Source organism: Cervus canadensis, chromosome X (genome assembly GCF_019320065.1).
Source record: "Cervus canadensis isolate Bull #8, Minnesota chromosome X, ASM1932006v1, whole genome shotgun sequence".
Classification (NCBI taxonomy): Eukaryota; Metazoa; Chordata; class Mammalia; order Artiodactyla; family Cervidae; genus Cervus; species Cervus canadensis.
In genome coordinates, this window is record NC_057419.1 from 94,872,661 (window position 1) to 94,891,571 (window position 18,911).

The window sequence follows — 18,911 nt, forward strand, 5'->3', positions numbered from 1 at the left end:
TTCAGTTTTGGGTCATGAATGTTTTAGTTGGATTAGCTGATATAATCTTATTTTCAAAGGGCCCAACTGATTCTGCTGCTGTAGCTTAATAATATTCCATTAAGATTTGTTCAGATTCTGTGCTCACCAACTTATCAATTGACTTCCTAGCACATTGGGAATGGGGGTCCTCCAGCATGGCCTATATAATCCCTTGGGTAGTACATAAATTATCATCTAAATTATGTCATTTTCCAGTGAATCACAAGATCTCAGGATTGGAGGATACTTCAAAGACATTTAATTAACTATCCATCTGGTGCTGAAATTCCTCCTATAATGGCAAGAGGGTCATTAATTTTTCCTTGAGCATCTCAAGCAACAGGAAATTTACTATCTCTTTACTTCTTTGAACACCTGTGATAGGAAATTCTGTTTTATATTGAACAAAAGTGTATCATTTTAGAGGCTCCAGTCCTAGGTTGACTCCTTGTATCCAGATACAAAACAAACTAAGCCTCCAAAAACAAGAAACCATAGATAAGCTCATGTCCCTGACAAACCTCTCTTCCAGGCCAAACTCTCCAAATTTTTAAAAGTTCCTAATATAGGGCAGTTTCAAATCATTACAGCATCCTGGTCACCCTCCCCTGGACAGGCTTTAATTATTCTTTTAAGCTGTGGTCTTAGACAGGGTCAAGTGTATTTGTAAAATTTGTGAAAGTTAAAATATCTTCATCACAAATGGCTAAGATGAGTGTCTCTTTCCACTCCTTCTTCTCCTCTGTCACAATTCCCCTCTTGTCAGGCAATACTGGAGTGGCCATGTGAATTCTGGAATAGAGCAAAGGGGAAGTTGCAATGGTAATGTATTTAGTTTGGATTTAAGATAATTTACTTTATGTCATTCACTGATCTTTTGTGTAAGTTAACTGATTGTCTTAGTGTAGGAATGGCTTCCAGGAATACTCCTACCACTAACTGTGCTAATTTCACACAGCATTGCGACACTAGGTTGCAGGTGTGTTAGACAGCTAAAGAAAGTGTTATATTATTTTATGAGCTTTGTGGTATTGAAGAAATTTTACAGCTTTTTAAAATATAAAATGTGCTATGCATTGAGCTGCACCCTTACAATGGGGAAATTTTATGGTATGTAAATTATATCTCAAAACAGTTGTTAAAATGTGCTGTAACTTCTTTTTTTACTTTAAATAAATATTCACTTTTGTGCCTAAAGTGAAGTAAAATAAAAATATATAACCAGGTATCTATAAAAAGCTACACCAAACATCATACCTAAGGGTGAAATGTTGAAAGAATCCCCTTTGAGACTGGGGACTAGACAAAGGAATTGATGTTACTACTTTTGTTCAACATTTTCTTAGAAGTTCTAGTGAGTAAGATAAGCTAGGAAAAAAAATACAGTGGACTTTTGAACAACATGGGAGTTAGGGGTACCGACCCTCCACCCAGTTGAAAATCTGCATATAGTCAGCCCTCTGTTTAGGGTCTGTGGTACTTCCATATCTGTGGTTCTGCATCTTCAGATTCAACCAACTGGGGATCAAGTAGTACTGTAATATTTACTATTAAAAAAAGCCATGTTTAAGAGGACTCATACAGTTCAAACCCATGTTGTTCAAGGGTCAACTGTAAAAGATTTAAAAATCAGAAAGGAAGAAGTAAAATTGTTATTATACCAAAAAATATGACTGTTTATAGAAAATGTGAAAGACTAAATACAGGGATATTATTAGAATTAACAAGTGCATTTAACAACATTGTTGGACACAAAAATCAATATGTCACAGTTTTATATAATAACCACAATTTCAATTAAAAGATATAATTTACATTCCTAGAAAAATGTAAAGTATTTAGCAATAAATGTAGCAAAAAGGTGCAAGAAAGGAGTTGAATCTAAAATTGACATTAAAGTACAAAAGACCAAAAAAAACAAAAAAAAAAAGTGCAAAAGACCAAGAATAGCCAAATCACTCTTGAAAAACAAGGTGGGGAATTTTGCCCTATCAAATGTCAAGACATATTATAAAGTCATAAAAATTCAGGCTGTGGTGTGGGGAAAACTAAATAGAGAGTTCAAGAACAAATCCATCTGTATATAGATATTTAATGTATGATAGAACTGATATTTTAGATCAGTGAAGAAAGTGTACTTTTCAAAAATGGTGCTGGAACAGTTAGTTTTTCATATGGAAAAATAATTAATTGGACCCCTACTTCACACCATACACACACACACAAACACACACACACACACACACACACACACACACAAACAACTCCAGATGGATTCAAAGCATAAATGTGAAAAGCAAAAATATAAAACTTTTAGAAGAAAATATAAAAGAATACCTTAACGATCTCTGAGTAAGTGAAGGATTTCTAAAAGGATACATAAAATGTATATATCATAAAGGAAAAGATGGTAAATCAGACTATATCAAAATTAAGAACATCTACTTATCAGAAAATGCTATTAGGAGAGTGAAAACACATGCTATAAGCATAACCAATTAAGGATTGATATCCAATTATAAACAGAACTCTAAGAATCTTTAAGCCATAGAAAAACAAACCAATGGAAATACAGGCCAGAGGGCAAAGTGGCCAAGATGGCAGAGTAGGAATACTCTGAGCTCACCTCCTCCCATGGGCACAAGAAAATTACAATTATTTACAGGGAAATTATTGATGAGAAAAACAAAAGACTAGCAGAAAAGATCTTCTATTAATACAAATAAAGATATAAAGATAGAATCTTAATGAGATGGAACAAAATATGAAACATCAAGAAAAAAGAAAGAGAAGAAAAAAGGAAGAAACAAGTTCATGTATCACCTTTCCAAGAGGGGCCGAAGACAGGTTGAACCTTTTGATTTCCACAACAGTCATGTGGTGTAAGGCGGCCAAACAAGGATGCAGAGCCAAGCACTGTGAATCCTACAGAGACACTGAAGAGCTCAGGGAATACAATATCTTTCCCACCACATCAAAACTCCTGAAATCAGTGACCACATCCTCTGTAACCACACAATAAAGACTTGGGAATTCACACAGAGAAAAAAGGAAGGAAGGAAGGAAAGAAAAGAAAATAAAAGAAAGGTCAAAAAGTAGAATAGGCAATTTCTCAAAGAAGAAGACTCAAATGGCCAACTTGAATTAAAAGATGCTCAACTGGGAGTTCCCTGGTGACCTAGTGGTTAGGATTCCACACAATGATGTGGCCTGGGTTCAACCCCTGTTCGGGGAACTGAGATACCACATACCATGGGAACTACATGTGCCAACATGTATGAATCTCAGAAACAATGTTGAGTGAAAGAAGCAAATCACAGGAGCATACATACATACATACATACATACAAACAGCTAGATTCCATTTATTTAAAAGTTCAAAAACAGAGAAAATCTAAACAATATGTTGTTTAGAAATGCAGTTAGTTAGTAAAACTATAAAGAAAAACAGGGCAATGATTACTCCAAATTTCAGGATAGTAGTTACATCTGATTTGAGGGAGAAACTGGGGAAGAAGGGAGACTGTGATCACGGAGGGACACACAGAGGACTTTAAGATACTGGAAATGAATATTCAATTTTTTAAACCTGGGTACTGAATACATAGATATTCACTCCTTAAAATTATTTTTAAATTGCATACATATGTTTTGCACATCCTTCTGCATATATTTCATCAGTTTAGAAAAGGATAAATAGCAGTGCCCAGAACTGAACACATAACTCTAACTAATCCATCATACTAGAAGACAATCACCTCCCTTGTTTTAAATACTTTTTTTTTGTTTAAATGCTGTAAAAATTGTAAAAATTTTGTAAAAAATGCTGTTTTTGTTTAGTAACTCAATCGTGTCCAACTCTTTCTGACACCATGGACTGTAGCCCAACAGCCTCCTCTGTCCATGGGATTTTCCAGGCAAGAATATTGGAGTGGGTTGCCATTTCCTTCTCCAAGGGATCTTCCCAACCCAAGTGTCAAACCTGAGTCTCCACATCTCCTGCATTGGATGTGCATTCTTTACCCCTCAGCCACCAGAGAAGCTCATAAAACCCAGTATTTACTTATGAAAATTAGTTGCGTTCATGGAGAGAAATTCAAACTTTATAAACTAGATGTTAAATGTTACTAGTTACTTCTTATTTGAGAAAAACCAAAAAGGTCTCATTTTCACAATACCCCCTTACATAACAAATTATCACACACAATTGTACATACAGGTGTACTATCTTCTTAGAATATTTTTGTAAGTAACCTAAAATCTGGTTTGATAAATCATTCAACTGAAAAGTATTGTACTGATTTTATTATACAGTCTTGACTCAACAGTGTCTTTCAGCTTTATCTATCTATATAACATAAAAATTCCCAAATATTTTGAGACAAATATTTTGCTTCTATTTTCTTCTGAGCTGAGGTGTACATTTATACCTGATAAATTTTCTTTTATTCTATGTGACCATTCTTTTCATTTGTCCTTCCAACCAGTTGAGAGCTCTCCAGAACCAGGTCATCTTCTAAGAGAACTGGTAAACTAAGTTTCTGAGCTAGCCAACCTGAGGTCCAAATTACAGCCAGCAGAGGCAACAACTCTTCTGAAAACCCACCTCAAAGCAGCTTCCTTAACATGCTTGTGTTCTGCCCTACTTTTCCAGAGGTCATCTGTTTATAGCTTCAGCCTAAACTCTTCCTTCTGAGAAACCTTAGCGAATGTCTTATCAAGGAAGACATTGCCTCACATTAAGTCATGTTGGTAAGTTGATAGGAGAGAATATTCTCACCTAAGAAGATTGTTATTTCCTGAAGGGATAAAACTCCACCAGGGAAAACCCCTGTGGTACTTATAGGTAGGGCCAGTCTACCAAGGCTGATAACATAGTTCTGACCAGAGGAGGAAGATAGAGTGCATTTATTCATTCCTGAAAGCTTTGTGGGTAGATGTGCATCTTTCTGTAATCTGCAATCTTAAAGTTTCACAGACTCTGAGCTGTACAGAGGTGCTAACCCTGAAGAACCTCTCCAGAATCCAAGTGGCTGAATCTTCCTTGCTGCTGCAGAGGCTCCAAACCACCTTTTGACAATGGGAAACTGGGTGGTTAATCATTGGTTTTCAGGTTTGTTTCTGGTAAGTGATTTTTCACTTTCTATAAATTACTCTTAGAGTAAGGAGATGTTACGTTTGTTAATATGTGTACAGTTACTGGAAAGGGAAAGATTCCATGACAATATTGAGCTCTTCAAGGTCAGTTATCACTGAAAGGTCCAATCCTAGGATTGCAAATATATGTTTAATATACTTTTCTGTGTATGATGTATTTCAGTATTTTAGAAACCAGTCCAACTCCAGAAATTGATTGATAAAGAGACAAGGCTATAAACCACAAGTATTTGGAATTTCAATCTGTTTTCTTTTTTTTTTTACCCTATTTTTCTTTTCCATTTCACTTCTAACTACTGCTACGGAGCACTCACTTCTCTCCGTTCTTTCTATCCTGCTCACACCAAGAAATCATAAAATCATTGAATGTTTGAGGTAGAAGTGATCTTAGAGATCATGGCCTAGCACTGTCCACTAGAAATATAATGTGAAGTCACATATGTAATTTAAAAATTGTCTAATACCTATGTTTGGATGTGAGAGTTGAACTGTAAAGAGGGCTGAGCTTAGAAGAATTGATGCTTTTGAACTGTGGTATTGGAGAAGATTCTTGAGAGTCCCTTGGACTACAAGGAGATCCAACCAGTCCATCCTAGGGGAAATCGATCCTGGGTGTTCATTGGAAGGACTAATGTTGAAGCTGAAACTCCAGTATTTTGGCCACCTGATATGAAGAGCTGACTCATTTGAAAAGACCCTGATGTTGGGAAAGATTGAAGGCAGGAGGAGAAGGGGATGACAGAGGATGAGATGGTTGGATGGCATCACCAACTCAATGGACATGGGTTTGGGTAAACTCTGGGAGTTGGTGATGGACAGGGAGGCCTGGCATGCTGAGGTTCATGGGGTCACAAAGAGTCGGACACGACTGAGTGACTGAACTGAACTGAATACCCATGTTGAAAAAGGTAAGAAGAAAATGGTGAAATGAATGTCCAGTAATATATCTTGTTTAACTCAGTATATTTAAAATGTTATCCTTTAAACATGTAATCAATATAAAAATATTAATGAGATAATTTGTATTATTTTATTTTTACTGTTTTTGAAATCCAATGTGTATTTTATACTTACAGCACATCTCAATTAAAACTAGACATATTTCTTGTACTTAGTTGCCGCATGTGGTTAGTGGCTATGGCTTTAGGTAGTGTAGAAAGAAACCAACTCTTTGATTTTACAAGGGAAAATAAGATCCAGATGTCACACAGTGAATTGATTGCAGAGCCATCACTCAAATTCAGCTCCCCAGTGTTCAAGCCAGAACTCCTTTACCACACTACATGTACACAATCCCCTTCTCCTAACACACTCTCTAACTGAACTCTAGCTTCATTTCTGCTATTAACTGAGTGACCAAGATAAAATTATTTATCTTCTCTAGACTTCAGGTCACCTGTGTTGTATGTGGGGGAGGATTAATGAAAACTAGATTACATATAAATATGAGTGTTTCTAGCTCTAAAATCCTCTTTTTTAAATCCCTCTCTTAGGTGATGATGATTTAAATATCTTTCCACCTTGTACCAATCTCTCCAGAGGGCTCAGACTTCTTGTTATCTCTGACATGTACTCCTTTGTTATTTTTTTTAATGAAAAATAAATTACCCCTAAAATACTTTTACTCCTCCTTCCTGTCAGGTCTTCTACTTGACTTTCTTTTCCATTCATAGTGGAGGAAATTATAGTCAAGGTGGGGAAGGGAGTGGAATTCCTTACAGATGTCACTGTATTTCATCATTCATCTTACCTGCAGTTGATTATTTGGCTGACACAGTGTTCTTTGCCTCTGTGTCCCTGTCAGATTCTGAAATATTTTTGCTCTCTCTAAATAAGGTTCTCTACCTTGTCTTCTAAACTCTTGAATTATCTGTGGCTTTCAACTCTCTTTTTCCATTAGGGTCAAAGATCTCTGGAAGACACACAACTCTGGAAAGGGTGTGTGGGCAAAGAATGCAGAAAGACATTGAGTGGAAAAGCCAGTCTGGTGATGACACAGCCAGAATTTATTGAGCTTGTACAATGCACCAAGCATTGTATTAATCACTTCACATGTATTATCTCATGTAACATTCACAGCATTGCTGTGGTGTAGATATTGTTATTATCCTCATTTTATAAGTGAAGAAATTGAGGTTCAGAAAAGTTAAATCACAGATGTAAGATTACAGAGCTAGAAAGTGGTGGAGCTAGAATTTGAGCCCAGGGAGTTTGACTCCAACATCATGCTTCAAATCACTATGTTATGATGCTACAGGTGTGAGTGGTCCAGATCTAGGGAATCTGAATGGGGCATATTCTAGACTAAAGGCCCTCTACCCATAGGGCTGAGATGGTTCTAGACCATCCTAGGGCCACAGATGTATATTAGAGGTATGTATCCCAGTGCCCCCAAAGTCCTGATCAATTACACTTTGTTCTCCAAAGCAATGGAGAGTAGGTTCCAAATTTCTCTCTTTGCCAATGGAGACAGATCTTGGAACAAAGTCTTAAGCGCTCAAATGAGTCCACAGCAATGATAGGTTAATCTGAAGAAAAGAATAACAACCTAAAAACAGGGAAGTGTATGTCAGGGTATAATTAAAGAGGCAGGCCCATCTGGAATGATTTATTCTCTTCAGATGGGTATTGTTATAGATGTTGAATTTATTTCTTGTTTCTTTAGAAATCCATTTATTCACTCATTGTCATCTTTTAGGAGCAATAGTTTGAATGCTCTAGTCCAGAAGTTGGCAAATGTTTTCTGTAAAAGGCTAGATTGTACATATTTTAGGCTTTGTGAGCCATATGTTCTCTGTCACAATTTCTCGACACTTCCACTGAATCACAAAAGCAGTTATAAACAATACAGAAATAAGTAGGTGTGGCTAAGTTCCAATTCCATTGTATTTATAGATACTGGAATTTGAATTTCATATAATTTTTGTGTGTCATGAAATCTATTCTTCTTTTGATTTTTCCAACCATTTAAAAATGGGGAAAAGTATAAAAACCATTCTTTAGCCTGTAGGCTGTACAAAACAGGTGGTGAGCTATATTTGGCCTGTGAGCCTTGATTGGCTGACCTTGGTGATTAGCATCATTAGTGCATGTCTTGAAGTCCTGACTCACTCTGAGATTAAGTTTACTCATTTAAAATGAAAACAGACATAGGATTTCCCTGATGGTCCAGTGGTTAGGAATCTGCACTTTCACTGCAGGGGGCACAGGTTAGATCCCTGGTCAGGGAACTAAGATTCCACATGGCTCACAGTGCACGCCCTCTGCCAAGAAAAGAAAACATATAAACACAAAATAGCCAAATGGTGAAGCTATTCTTTACCCCTTATCTACTCCTTCCCATACCCAAATTTCATTTTGTTCCTTGCTTCATTTTTCTTCCTCTAGGCTGCTTGGTTGGTGCTGAATGTTTTCCTGTTCGTGCGTGCCTTCCTGTCATTTGAGAAGGACACCAAGTACTACTACACAAGACAAATACTGGGGGTGAGTATCACAGTTGTGATGTCGGGAATCTCTCTGTTTTTTCTTGTCTCTGACCCTGGCTCCTTTGTGACCCAATGCCCTCATTTCCCCTAGAGTTAGGGTCGCCAGAAAAAACTTCAGGCTACCCAGGTAAATTTGAATTCCAGAAAAATAACAAATCTTTTTTATTTATTTTAATTATTTATTTTTGGCTGTGCTGGGCTTTCACTGCTATGTGGGCCTTTTCTCTAGTTGTGTCGAGCCAGGGTTACTCTTCTTTGCAGTGCCCAGGCTTCTCACTATGGTGGCTTCTCTTGTTGTGGAGCACGGGCTCTAGGGCATCTGGGCTTCAGTAGTTGTAGCTCCCAGGCTCTAGAGCACATGCTAAATAGTTGTGGCCACTTAGTTGCTCCGCCACACATGGGATCTTCCTGGACCAGGGATCAAACAGGTGTCCCTTGGGTTGCAAGGCGAATTCTTAACCACTGGATCACCAGGGAAGCCCCAAATCTTTTTTTTTTAATTTAGTATTTATTTATTTGGCTGTGTCAGGTGTTAGTTGTGGCATGAGAGATCTCCCCTTGTGGTGCTGTGATGCACGGACTCTCTAGTTGTAGCACCTGGGCTCAGTAGCTGTGGCATGTGGGTTTAGTTGTTGCATAGCAGGTAGGATCCCAGTTCCCTCATCAGGGATTGAACCAGCGTCCCCCCTCCCCCATTGCAAAGTGGACTCTCAACCACTGGACCACCAGGCAAGTCCCAACAAGTATTTTTTTGGGGGGTATCACTTATTCCAAATATTGCATGAGACAGGGGCATATCAGAAAATGATTCATTTTTTAAAGTTCAAATTTAGCTTATCATCATGTATTTTTGTTTGCTAATCTGACAGCCTTATCCAGGGCACACTCCCCAGCTCCAATAATGAAAACACACAATAAAGAAATATTGAGTAATTTTCAAACTGGTTTCTATAGAAATTCAGGTGTCCCTGCAGAGTGTGAGGGGAAAGCTAACTGGACAGTGTCCCTACATCAACCAAAGTAGCATTTATCTGTCTTGTGGATTCCTGCTTATGATTTTAAGAAAGACTTTGGCTAAAAACAAATGAATGAACAACTTGAAAACCATTGCTGTGGACTGATCTCACAGAAAAATACCTATCAAACAAGAGGGATACTTGGTGTGGCAAGTTTTGTGGAGTGGGTGGTGTTGCCAAATTCAGGGCCCGTAGAAAGATGGGGTCGAGTCAGAGTAACAGGATGGAGAAGCCTGGGGAAGGAGCAGATTATAAGGACAGGAGAAGAAGGGTGAGGTGGGTATGGCACATTGACATGGAAGTGAACAAGAAGAAGCTTGGAAATGAGAATGGTTCACTCACAGGCTCGTCAATCTGGCCACTGTCTGGTTAAAGAAACAAATTTGACAGCTAACTCTTGTCATTTATTCAGTAACATGTAGGGATTTGAAGAAGTCACTCTCATCTTGATGGTGCCTTTTTTCATTAGCTTTCCAGGAAGACTCACCCAGTGTACATGTTTAAAGACAGCTTGTCCTTTTTAAAAATCCTTCTTGTCTCTTCATAATCAAACGATTCATGTTGAGATCACAACTCATTTGAATGTTCTGTTCAGACTTATTTCATCCTGCAGTTTTCCATTTTAAATGTTGCTCCTTGATCCTTCTTTGGAAGCTATAACTCCAAAGGAAGTGTTAAATTGTTTTAAAAATAGTTTTTTTATTAAGAGAATGATGTAATAAATGTGACTAACTATGAAGAACAGAATTGCTTTATGATCAAAAAGTCAGCAGCAGAAAAATTAATCATGCTGATATCCTGTGGACATTTCATTTTGTAAAATCCTTTCTATAAAAAATTAACTATAAATTATACTGCTTTCAAGGAGATCAAATGATAGAGAAGTGTTAGAATAAAATGTGAAAATCACTCTCCCATCACTTTCCGTGGAGATAACCTTTGTTAATGGTTCAACTTGTGTGTCTCTAAAGACACACTGACGTATACTCACAAATGAATTAGACATATAGGTTTTGTTTTTGAGATAGGTAATATTTTTATTCACTTATTCCTTATAAACAGTAAAACTTGCTCTTTTTGGTGTACGCTTCTATGAGTTTTGATAAACACATTCAATAGGACACTTAAAAAATTAACCAAAGGAAAAAAAAGGATCACATTGTAGATATTGGCTGGAAATTTCTTCTTACACTTAGTGTATCTCAGATATCTCTCCATGTACGTACATAACCAGTAATGTGCTGGAACTAGCTCATGCCAGTATGCAGTTGCCAGTTGTGCATCTCTTCCCAACCCTACATTCAGTATTGTTTAACAACATAGGTTGATATCTTGAAATCTGCCATGGTGGGAGTATTTACAACAGGTAAATTGACAAACACTGGAAATCAAGAATCTCCCTTCCCCTGAAAGCTGGTTGTGAAGCATTTACCAGCCTTACATCACTACATATAGATAACACTCATTCTTTGAAGAGAGTAACAGTTCATGGCATTGAGGTACCATAATTTATTTAATAATTCCCAAGGGTATGTCTGAAATTTATGCTTCCTTTAGGAAAATACAGAGTTATTTTATTCAGAGGAATGAGTTTAAATCCATAGTCAATGAGGCATTAATGACAGCTGCAATTGATTTAAAACATCAGTTAGTGTTAGTGTTGAAAAGTGAACATAAATTGGTGTACTTCAATGTGCTGCTACGGGGGGAAAAAAAGATTTGCTCTAAAAAGAATTCATCACATACAGATATCCTCAAAAGAATATGAAGCTGTGAAATTGTAGTCCTATATTTTTCAATTCACTTGTCAATTTTAGCTTTAAGGAACCTCTTTGACTCAAATAAGCAAGCGGTGGGAACTAATGTGGACATGCAGGATCTTTGAGATGAACAGAGGAAATTTACTCAGAAACAGAACAGGGTATCCCTACCAAAAACAGTTGGGGTGTGACTCAGCAGAGGGAGAAAACACAGGTCATGTGGAAGAGTCAGAAATGGAAAACAGTAGGGCAGCTCATGTTCACTGTACTGCCAGACATTGTAAGCCATTATGGATGTAGGCAGATCTTGACCTGGCTTATTAAACCAATGTCACATTGTCTGGGTTTAGGATATATGGAAAAATAGTCTTTGTGCCGAAAAGATTATTAGAAAAAGGTGGGTGGTGGTGGTGATTAGGTTGCTCAGTCATGTCCGACTCTTGCGACTCCATGCACTGTAGCCCACCAGGCTCCTCTGTCCATGGAATTTTCCAGGCAAAAATACTGGAGTGTGCTGCCATTTCCTACTCCAGGGGATCTTCCTGATCCAGAGTCAGTGACAAATTTTTTATTGTAAAAACCAATTGCATAACTAGAGGTGTTCTTTTTCAATACCGTGGATTACTCTGTCTAGTGAAGGCTACCTACCAACTCCCTTTCAGAATAATATTTTTAAACATAGTCAATAAAATATATGGGATTACAATAGAAACCAATTATATTGAAATATAATCAAAATATACAATAAAACAAATTTGTGATAGAGTAATATATCTGTTTCTTTAGTTGTTGTTGTTTGGTCTCTAAGTCATGTCTAACTCTTTGAGACTCCATGGACTGTAGCCTGCCAGGCTTCTCTGTCCATGGGATTCTCCAAGCAAGAATACTGGACTGGATTGCCATTTCCTTCTCCAAAAAAAGGCAAAGAAATTGTTAACTCTGCCTCATCTTCTTCCTTTTAGCAAGTCATTGACAGGCACAAATGTAAGGCTGGCCAGTCAGATGAGGTGCAACAAAAATTGGCTGCTGCCACCACCTTTGTTGCTGCTGTGAAATTGTCATACTATATTGTATGCAGTCACAAGTACATGGAGCTGACTCAGAGACCAGCTGTACAGTTGAGGAGAGAAATCGAAATTAGCTACCATGGAGTTGAACATATTCTGTCCAGTCTATACCTAATTAAGCCTGTTTCTGGGCTCAATACTTTGAAGCACTGATTCCTTGTCTCCTTTTCTAGCATCTTCTACTATTAGACCAGATGTGGTCCACTGGAGAAAGGAATGGCAATCCACTTCAGTATTTTGGCTTTGAGAATCCTATGAACAGTATGAAAAGGCAAAAAGATAGGACACTGAAAGATGAACTCCCCAGGTCAGTAGGTGCCCAATATGCTACTGGAGATCAGTAGAGAAATAACTCCAGAAAGAATGAAGGGACGGAGCCAAAGCAAAAACAACACCCAGTTGTGGATATGACTGGTGATGGAAACAAGGTCTGATGCTGTAAAGAGCAATATTGCATAGGAACCTGGAATGTTAGGTCCATGAATCAAGGCAAATTGGAAGTGGTCAAACAAGAGATGGCAAGAGTGAGTGTCGACATTCTAGGAATCAGTGAACTAAAATGGACTGGAATGGGTGAATTTATGTCAGATGACCATTATATCTACTACTGTGGGCAGGAATCCCTTGGAAGAAATGGAGTAGCCATCATGGTCAACAAAAGAGTCCGAAATGCAGTACTTGGATGCAATCTCAAAAACGACAGAATGGTCTCTGTTCATTTCCAAGGCAAACAATTCAATATCACAGTAATGCAAGTCTATGCCCTGACCAGTAATGCTGAAAAAGCTGAAGTTGAATGGTTCTATGAAGACCTACAAGACCTTTTAGAAATAACACCCAAAAAGATGTCCTTTTCATTATAGGGAACTGGAATGCAAAAGTAGGAAGTCAAGAAACACCTGGAGTAACAGGCAAATTTGGGCTTGGAGTACAGAATGAAGCAGGACAAAGGCTAATAGAGTTTTGCCAAGAGAACGCACTGGTCATAGCAAACACCCTCTTCCAACAACACAAGAGAAGATGCTACACATGGACATCACCAGATGGCCAACACTGAAATCATTGATTATATTCTTTGCAGCCAAAGATGGAGAAGCTCTATACAGTCAGCAAAGACAAGACCAGGAGCCAACTGTGGCTCAGATCAAGAACTCCTTATTGCCAAATTCAGACTTAAATTGAAGAAAGTGGGGAAAACCACTAGACCATTCAGGTATGACCTAAATCAAATCCCTTATGACTATACAGTGGGAGTGAGAACTAGATTTAAGGGACTAGATCTTATAGATGAGTGTCTGATGAACTATGGATGGAGGTTTGTGACATTGTACAGGAAACAGGGAGCAACAGCATCCCCAAGAAAAAGAAATGCAAAAAAGCAAAATGACTGTCTGAGGAGGCCTTACAAATAGCTGTGAAAAGAAGAGAAGCAAAAAGCAAAGGAGAAAAGGAAAGATATACCCATTTGAATGCAGAGTTCCAAAGAATAGCAAGGAGAGATAAGAAAGCCTTTCTCAGTGATCAGTTGCAAAGAAATAGAGGAAAACAATAGAATGGGGAAGACTAGAGATCTCTTCAAGAAAATTAGAGATACCAAGGGAACATTTCATACAAAGATGGGCTCAATAAAGGACAGAAATGGTATGAACCTAACAGAAGCAGAAGATATTGAGAAGAGGTGGCAAGAATACACAGAAAAACTGTACAAAAAAAATCTTCATGACCCAGATAATCACGATGGTGTGATCACTCACCTAGAGCCAGACATCCTGGAATGTGAAGTCAAGTGGGCCTTAGGAAGCATCACTACGAATAAAGCTAGTGGAGGTGATGGAATTCCAGTTGAGCTACTTCAAATCCTAAAAGATGATGTGAAAGTGCTGCACTCAATATGCCAGCAAATTTGGAAAAGTCAGCAGTGGCCACAGGACTGGAAAAGGTCAGTTTTCAGTCCAATCCCAAAGAAAGCCAATGCCAAAGAATGCTCAAAGTACTGCACAATTACACTCATCTCACATGTTAGCAAAGTAATGTTCAAAATTCTCCAAGCCAGGCTTCAGCAATATGTGAACCATGAACTTCCAAATGTCCAAGCTGGTTTTAGGAAAGGCAGATGAACCAGAGATCAAGTTGCCAACATCAGCAACTTGGGATCATTAAAAAAGCAAGAGAGTTCCAGAAAAATATCTATTTCTGCTTTATTGACTATGCCAAAGCCTTTGACTATGTAGATCACAATAAACTGTGGAAAATTCTGAAAGAGATGGGAATACCAGACCACCTGACCTGTCTCTTGAGAAACCTGTATGCAGGTCAGGAAGCAACAGCTAGAACTGGACATGGAACAACAGACTGGTTCCAAATAGGAAAAGGAGTACATCAAGGCTGTATATTGTCACCCTGCTTATTTAACTTATATGTAGAGTACATCATGATAAACGCTGGGCTAGAGGAAGCACAAGCTGGAATCAAGATTGCCAGGAGAAATATCAATAACCTCAGATATGCAGATGACACCACCCTTATGGCAAAATGTGAAGAGACTAAAAGCCTCTTGATGAAATGAAAGAGGAGAGTGAAAATGTTGGCTCAACATTCAGAAAACTAAGATCATGGCATCCGGTCTCATCACTTCATGGCAAATAGATGGGGAAACAGTGGAAACAGTGGCTGACTTTATTTTTTTGGGCTCCAAAATCACTGCAGATGGTGACTGCAGCCATGAAATTAAAAGACACTTACTCCTTGGAAGGAAAGTTATGACCAACCTAGACAGCATATTAAAAAGCAGAGACATTACTTTGTCAACAAAGGTCCATCTAGTCAAGGCTGTTTTTCCAGTAGTCATGTATGGATGTGAGAGTTGCACTGTAAAGAAAGCTGAGCACCGAAGAATTGATGCTTTTGAATTGTGGTGTTGGAGAAGACTCTTGAGAGTCCCTTGGACTGCAAGAGGATCCAACCAGTCCATCCTAAAGGAGATCAGTCCTGGGTGTTCATTGGAAGGACTGATGCTGAAGCGGAAACTCCAATACTCTGGCCACCTCATGTGAAGAGTTGACTCATTTGAAAATACCTTGATGCTGGGAAAGATTGAGGGCAGGAGGAGAAGGGGACGACAGAGGATGAGATGGTTGGATGGCATCACTGACTCAATGGACATGAGTTTGTGCAAACTCCAGGAGTTGGTGATAGACAGTGAGGCCTGGTGTGTTGCAGTCCATGGGGTCACAAAGAGTTGGACATGACTGAGTGACTGAACTGAACTGAACTGGTGTATGCTGCCTGACCACCCAAGGAAATAATTTTGAAATTCTGTTCTTAGAAATTCTCCCTGCTCAAATCTCTACCTAGGTTTAAAGTTTTACTCTGAGGGGTTTTTTGTTTTGTTTTATTCAATTATTAAAGGGATCTTAAATATAAACAGTTAATTTTTTATTGTTTTTATTGCATGATTATTACATACTTATAACTGCAACATTAGAAAGTATAGAGAAAAGAAAAATAGTCAATATAATTATAACTCAAAATATCTAAGCTATATTTAAAATACTATATATATATATATTTTCAAGATTGTTTTACAAATGATGAACTAAAATCATAATTGACCGTATTAAGCAAAAATCCTTGTTGCAAAGTGTTACACTCAGAATTTATTTGTTAACTCAAATCATTAAATCCTGTTCTCTTTCATATTGATTAATGGGTAGTCAAACATTTCCAAACCACTGTCATGAGGATTTCTCAATTCGATATTTTCAGCAAATTTTCTGTCATTTGTAAACAGAGCGTTTGGACTCTTTGTCCAGGTCTCAGACAAGTGGACCAGGCCCCTGCTCACCTGATAGATGAAGAGATGAAGCAGCTGATGGTTTCTTCTCTCCTCTGTTCTAGTCAGCGCTGGCGTGGGCCCGAGCCTCTGCTCACTGCTTGAATTTTAACAGCATGCTGATCCTTCTTCCCGTGTGTCGAAATTTGCTGTCTTTCCTGAGAGGCACCTGCTCAGTGAGTCCTAACCACTTGTAGGTCATTTTTCACATTAAAGACAAAAGACTCTGTACATCTCAGTAGGCCAGCTCAACACCAAGCCCCTAGAAATGGAAGCCAGAGATCTCCTTTGGGGGATGAGGCAAGGGGGTGAGCAAGAGTGGGTGGGTATTGGCATGCTTTATGTAAGACATGTTGGTTATATATTGAAACTGAAAGTGTTAGTTGTTCAGTTGTGTCCAACTCTTTGTGATCCCATGGACTGTAGGCTACCAGACTTTGCTGTCCGTGGAATTCTCCAGGCAAGAATGCTGGAGTGGGTAGCCATTTCTTTCTCCAGGGTATCTTCCCAACCCAGGGATTGAACCTGTGTCTCCTGCATTGCAGGCAGATTCTTTATCATCTGAGCAACCAGGGAAGCCCATATAGTGAACTTCATAAAGCTCCCTGGAGATACCTGACCATGATCATTTCACATTTGTAGCTTTATAGGAGTACCCTGAGAAAGCAACTGGATCACAACCTCTCCTTCCACAAACTGGTGGGATATATGATCTGCCTACACACAGGTAACTGGGGCAACAGATGAACCTGCAGGCTTCCAGACATTCAGAATATAGATTCATTCATCCATGTGTATAAACATTCAAAATATATTTATTGAACACCTGGCACTATTTGCCAGGCACTATTTTAGACCTGCTTTCATGGAATTTACATTCTATTCCTTTGGGAGTAAATATAAAAAAGATCTTAATTCTCTCTGTAATCATTATTGGGCACTTTATATGGACTCACCATTCTGCTTGGTACCACATGTAGGATTTTCCCTTTCTAGTGAGGCATACCTGCCATGATGTTTCTGAGACAACTTTCACATTCTTTTCCATCTTTCCATTTAGCTATTCACATCATTGCACACCTGTTTAACTTTGAACGATATAGCAGAAGCAGACAGGCCACAGATGGATCCCTTGCTTCCATTCTCTCCAACCTACCTCATCAGGAGAATGATTCATGGCTAAATCCCATCCAGTCCTCAAACACAGTGAGTTGATTCAAGGGAAAAGCATCTGGGACCTGGACATGAGCAGGAAGGTCATGGTGTCCTTGATGGACATTGTGTCTGGTTGAAATTTCTCCTTTCATAGACAGTGGTGTACGTGACATTCACCAGCATTGCTGGTCTCACTGGAGTGATCATCACAATGGCTCTAGTTCTAATGGTGACTTCAGCTATGGAATTTATCCGGAGGAGTTATTTTGAGGTCTTCTGGTATACACACCACATTTTTATCATCTACTTCATTGGCTTAGGAATTCATGGTCTTGGGTAAGGTCTTCAAACTCCCATTTTTCATGCCCCCGTTCCTGATCTTGTGTAATTCTTTGCCACATATTGTCCTTTTTTTCTGCCTCAGTGGAATTGTCCGGGGTCAAACAGAAGAGAGCATGGGTGAGAATCATCCTCACATGTGTGCAGAGTTTTTTGAGAAGTGGGATGATCCTGCCTCCCACTGCAAGCCTCCCCAATTTGAAGGGCTCCCTGCTGAGGTAAGACCAGAACAAGGATAGTAGACTTTTGCTAGGAGATGTTATTGTCATTGTTGTTATTATCACTCTTCTTATAATCATTATTAGTTCAGCCTGGTGCTGACTCCTATGGAGTAGGTTATTCATCTTATGGCTGAATGCTTGTAATTTCTGACCAGCATCTCCCAATTTCCCTCACCTTCCAGCTTTCCCTTACTACTTTGTTTTTGAGTTCAACTTTTTTTTTTTCAAATTGAAGTATAATTGACTTACAGTATATATTAATTTCAAGTGTACAACTGAGCGATTTTGTATTTTTATATATTACAAAATGATCAGTGTAATAAGTTGCCATCTGTCACCATAGAGAATTATTAAAATATTATTGACTATATTCTGCATGCTGTACATCTCTGTGATTTATTTTATAAGTGAAAATCTATACCTTTTAATCTCCTCACCTATGTTATGCATTCGCCCCCATACCCCTTCTGGCATTACCAATCTCTTCTCTGTATCAGTGAATCTGTTTCTGTTTTGTTTGTTCATTTGTTTTGCTTTTTAGATCCCACATATGTGAAATCATGTGGTATTTGTCTTTCTCTGACTTATTTAACTTTGCATAATACCCTCAGGGTCCATCCATGTTGTTGCAAATGGCAAGATTTCACTTTTTTGTGGTTGAGTAATAATATGTGTAATATATATATATATATATATAAAATATCTATTATATATGTATATATAAAATCACATCTTTTTTATCTATTTGTCTATCAATGGACACTTAGGTTGCTTCCATATCTTGGTTATTCTAAATAATGATGCAGTAGATCTTTTCCAGTTAGTGTTTTTTGGTTACTTTGGAAAGATACAATTGAC

The 18,911-nt window shown here is 38.2% G+C and overlaps 1 protein-coding gene and 1 non-coding gene across 3 annotated transcripts in view; both read left to right on the top strand.

The window, feature by feature from the left end:
• Positions 1–4,642: 4,642 nt before the first annotated feature.
• Positions 4,643–18,911, top strand: part of NOX1 (NADPH oxidase 1) — a 33,417-nt gene continuing 19,148 nt past the window's right edge. Inside the window, exons 1-8 of one of the 2 annotated variants that reach the window (XM_043458886.1) lie at positions 4,643–4,773; positions 4,992–5,145; positions 8,566–8,661; positions 16,404–16,514; positions 16,981–17,065; positions 17,399–17,544; positions 17,648–17,829; positions 17,918–18,050. In XM_043458886.1, the coding sequence (XP_043314821.1) occupies positions 5,101–5,145; positions 8,566–8,661; positions 16,404–16,514; positions 16,981–17,065; positions 17,399–17,544; positions 17,648–17,829; positions 17,918–18,050 (798 nt within the window). In that variant the 5' untranslated portion in view covers positions 4,643–4,773; positions 4,992–5,100. Of the gene's footprint in view, positions 4,774–4,875; positions 5,146–8,565; positions 8,662–16,403; positions 16,515–16,980; positions 17,066–17,398; positions 17,545–17,647; positions 17,830–17,917; positions 18,051–18,911 lie in introns of those variants that run through there. The other variant, XM_043458885.1, reaches the window with a different exon arrangement.
• On the top strand, positions 8,336–8,408 carry TRNAE-UUC. Its single transcript has one exon. It is a non-coding gene; the product is annotated as a tRNA-Glu (tRNA).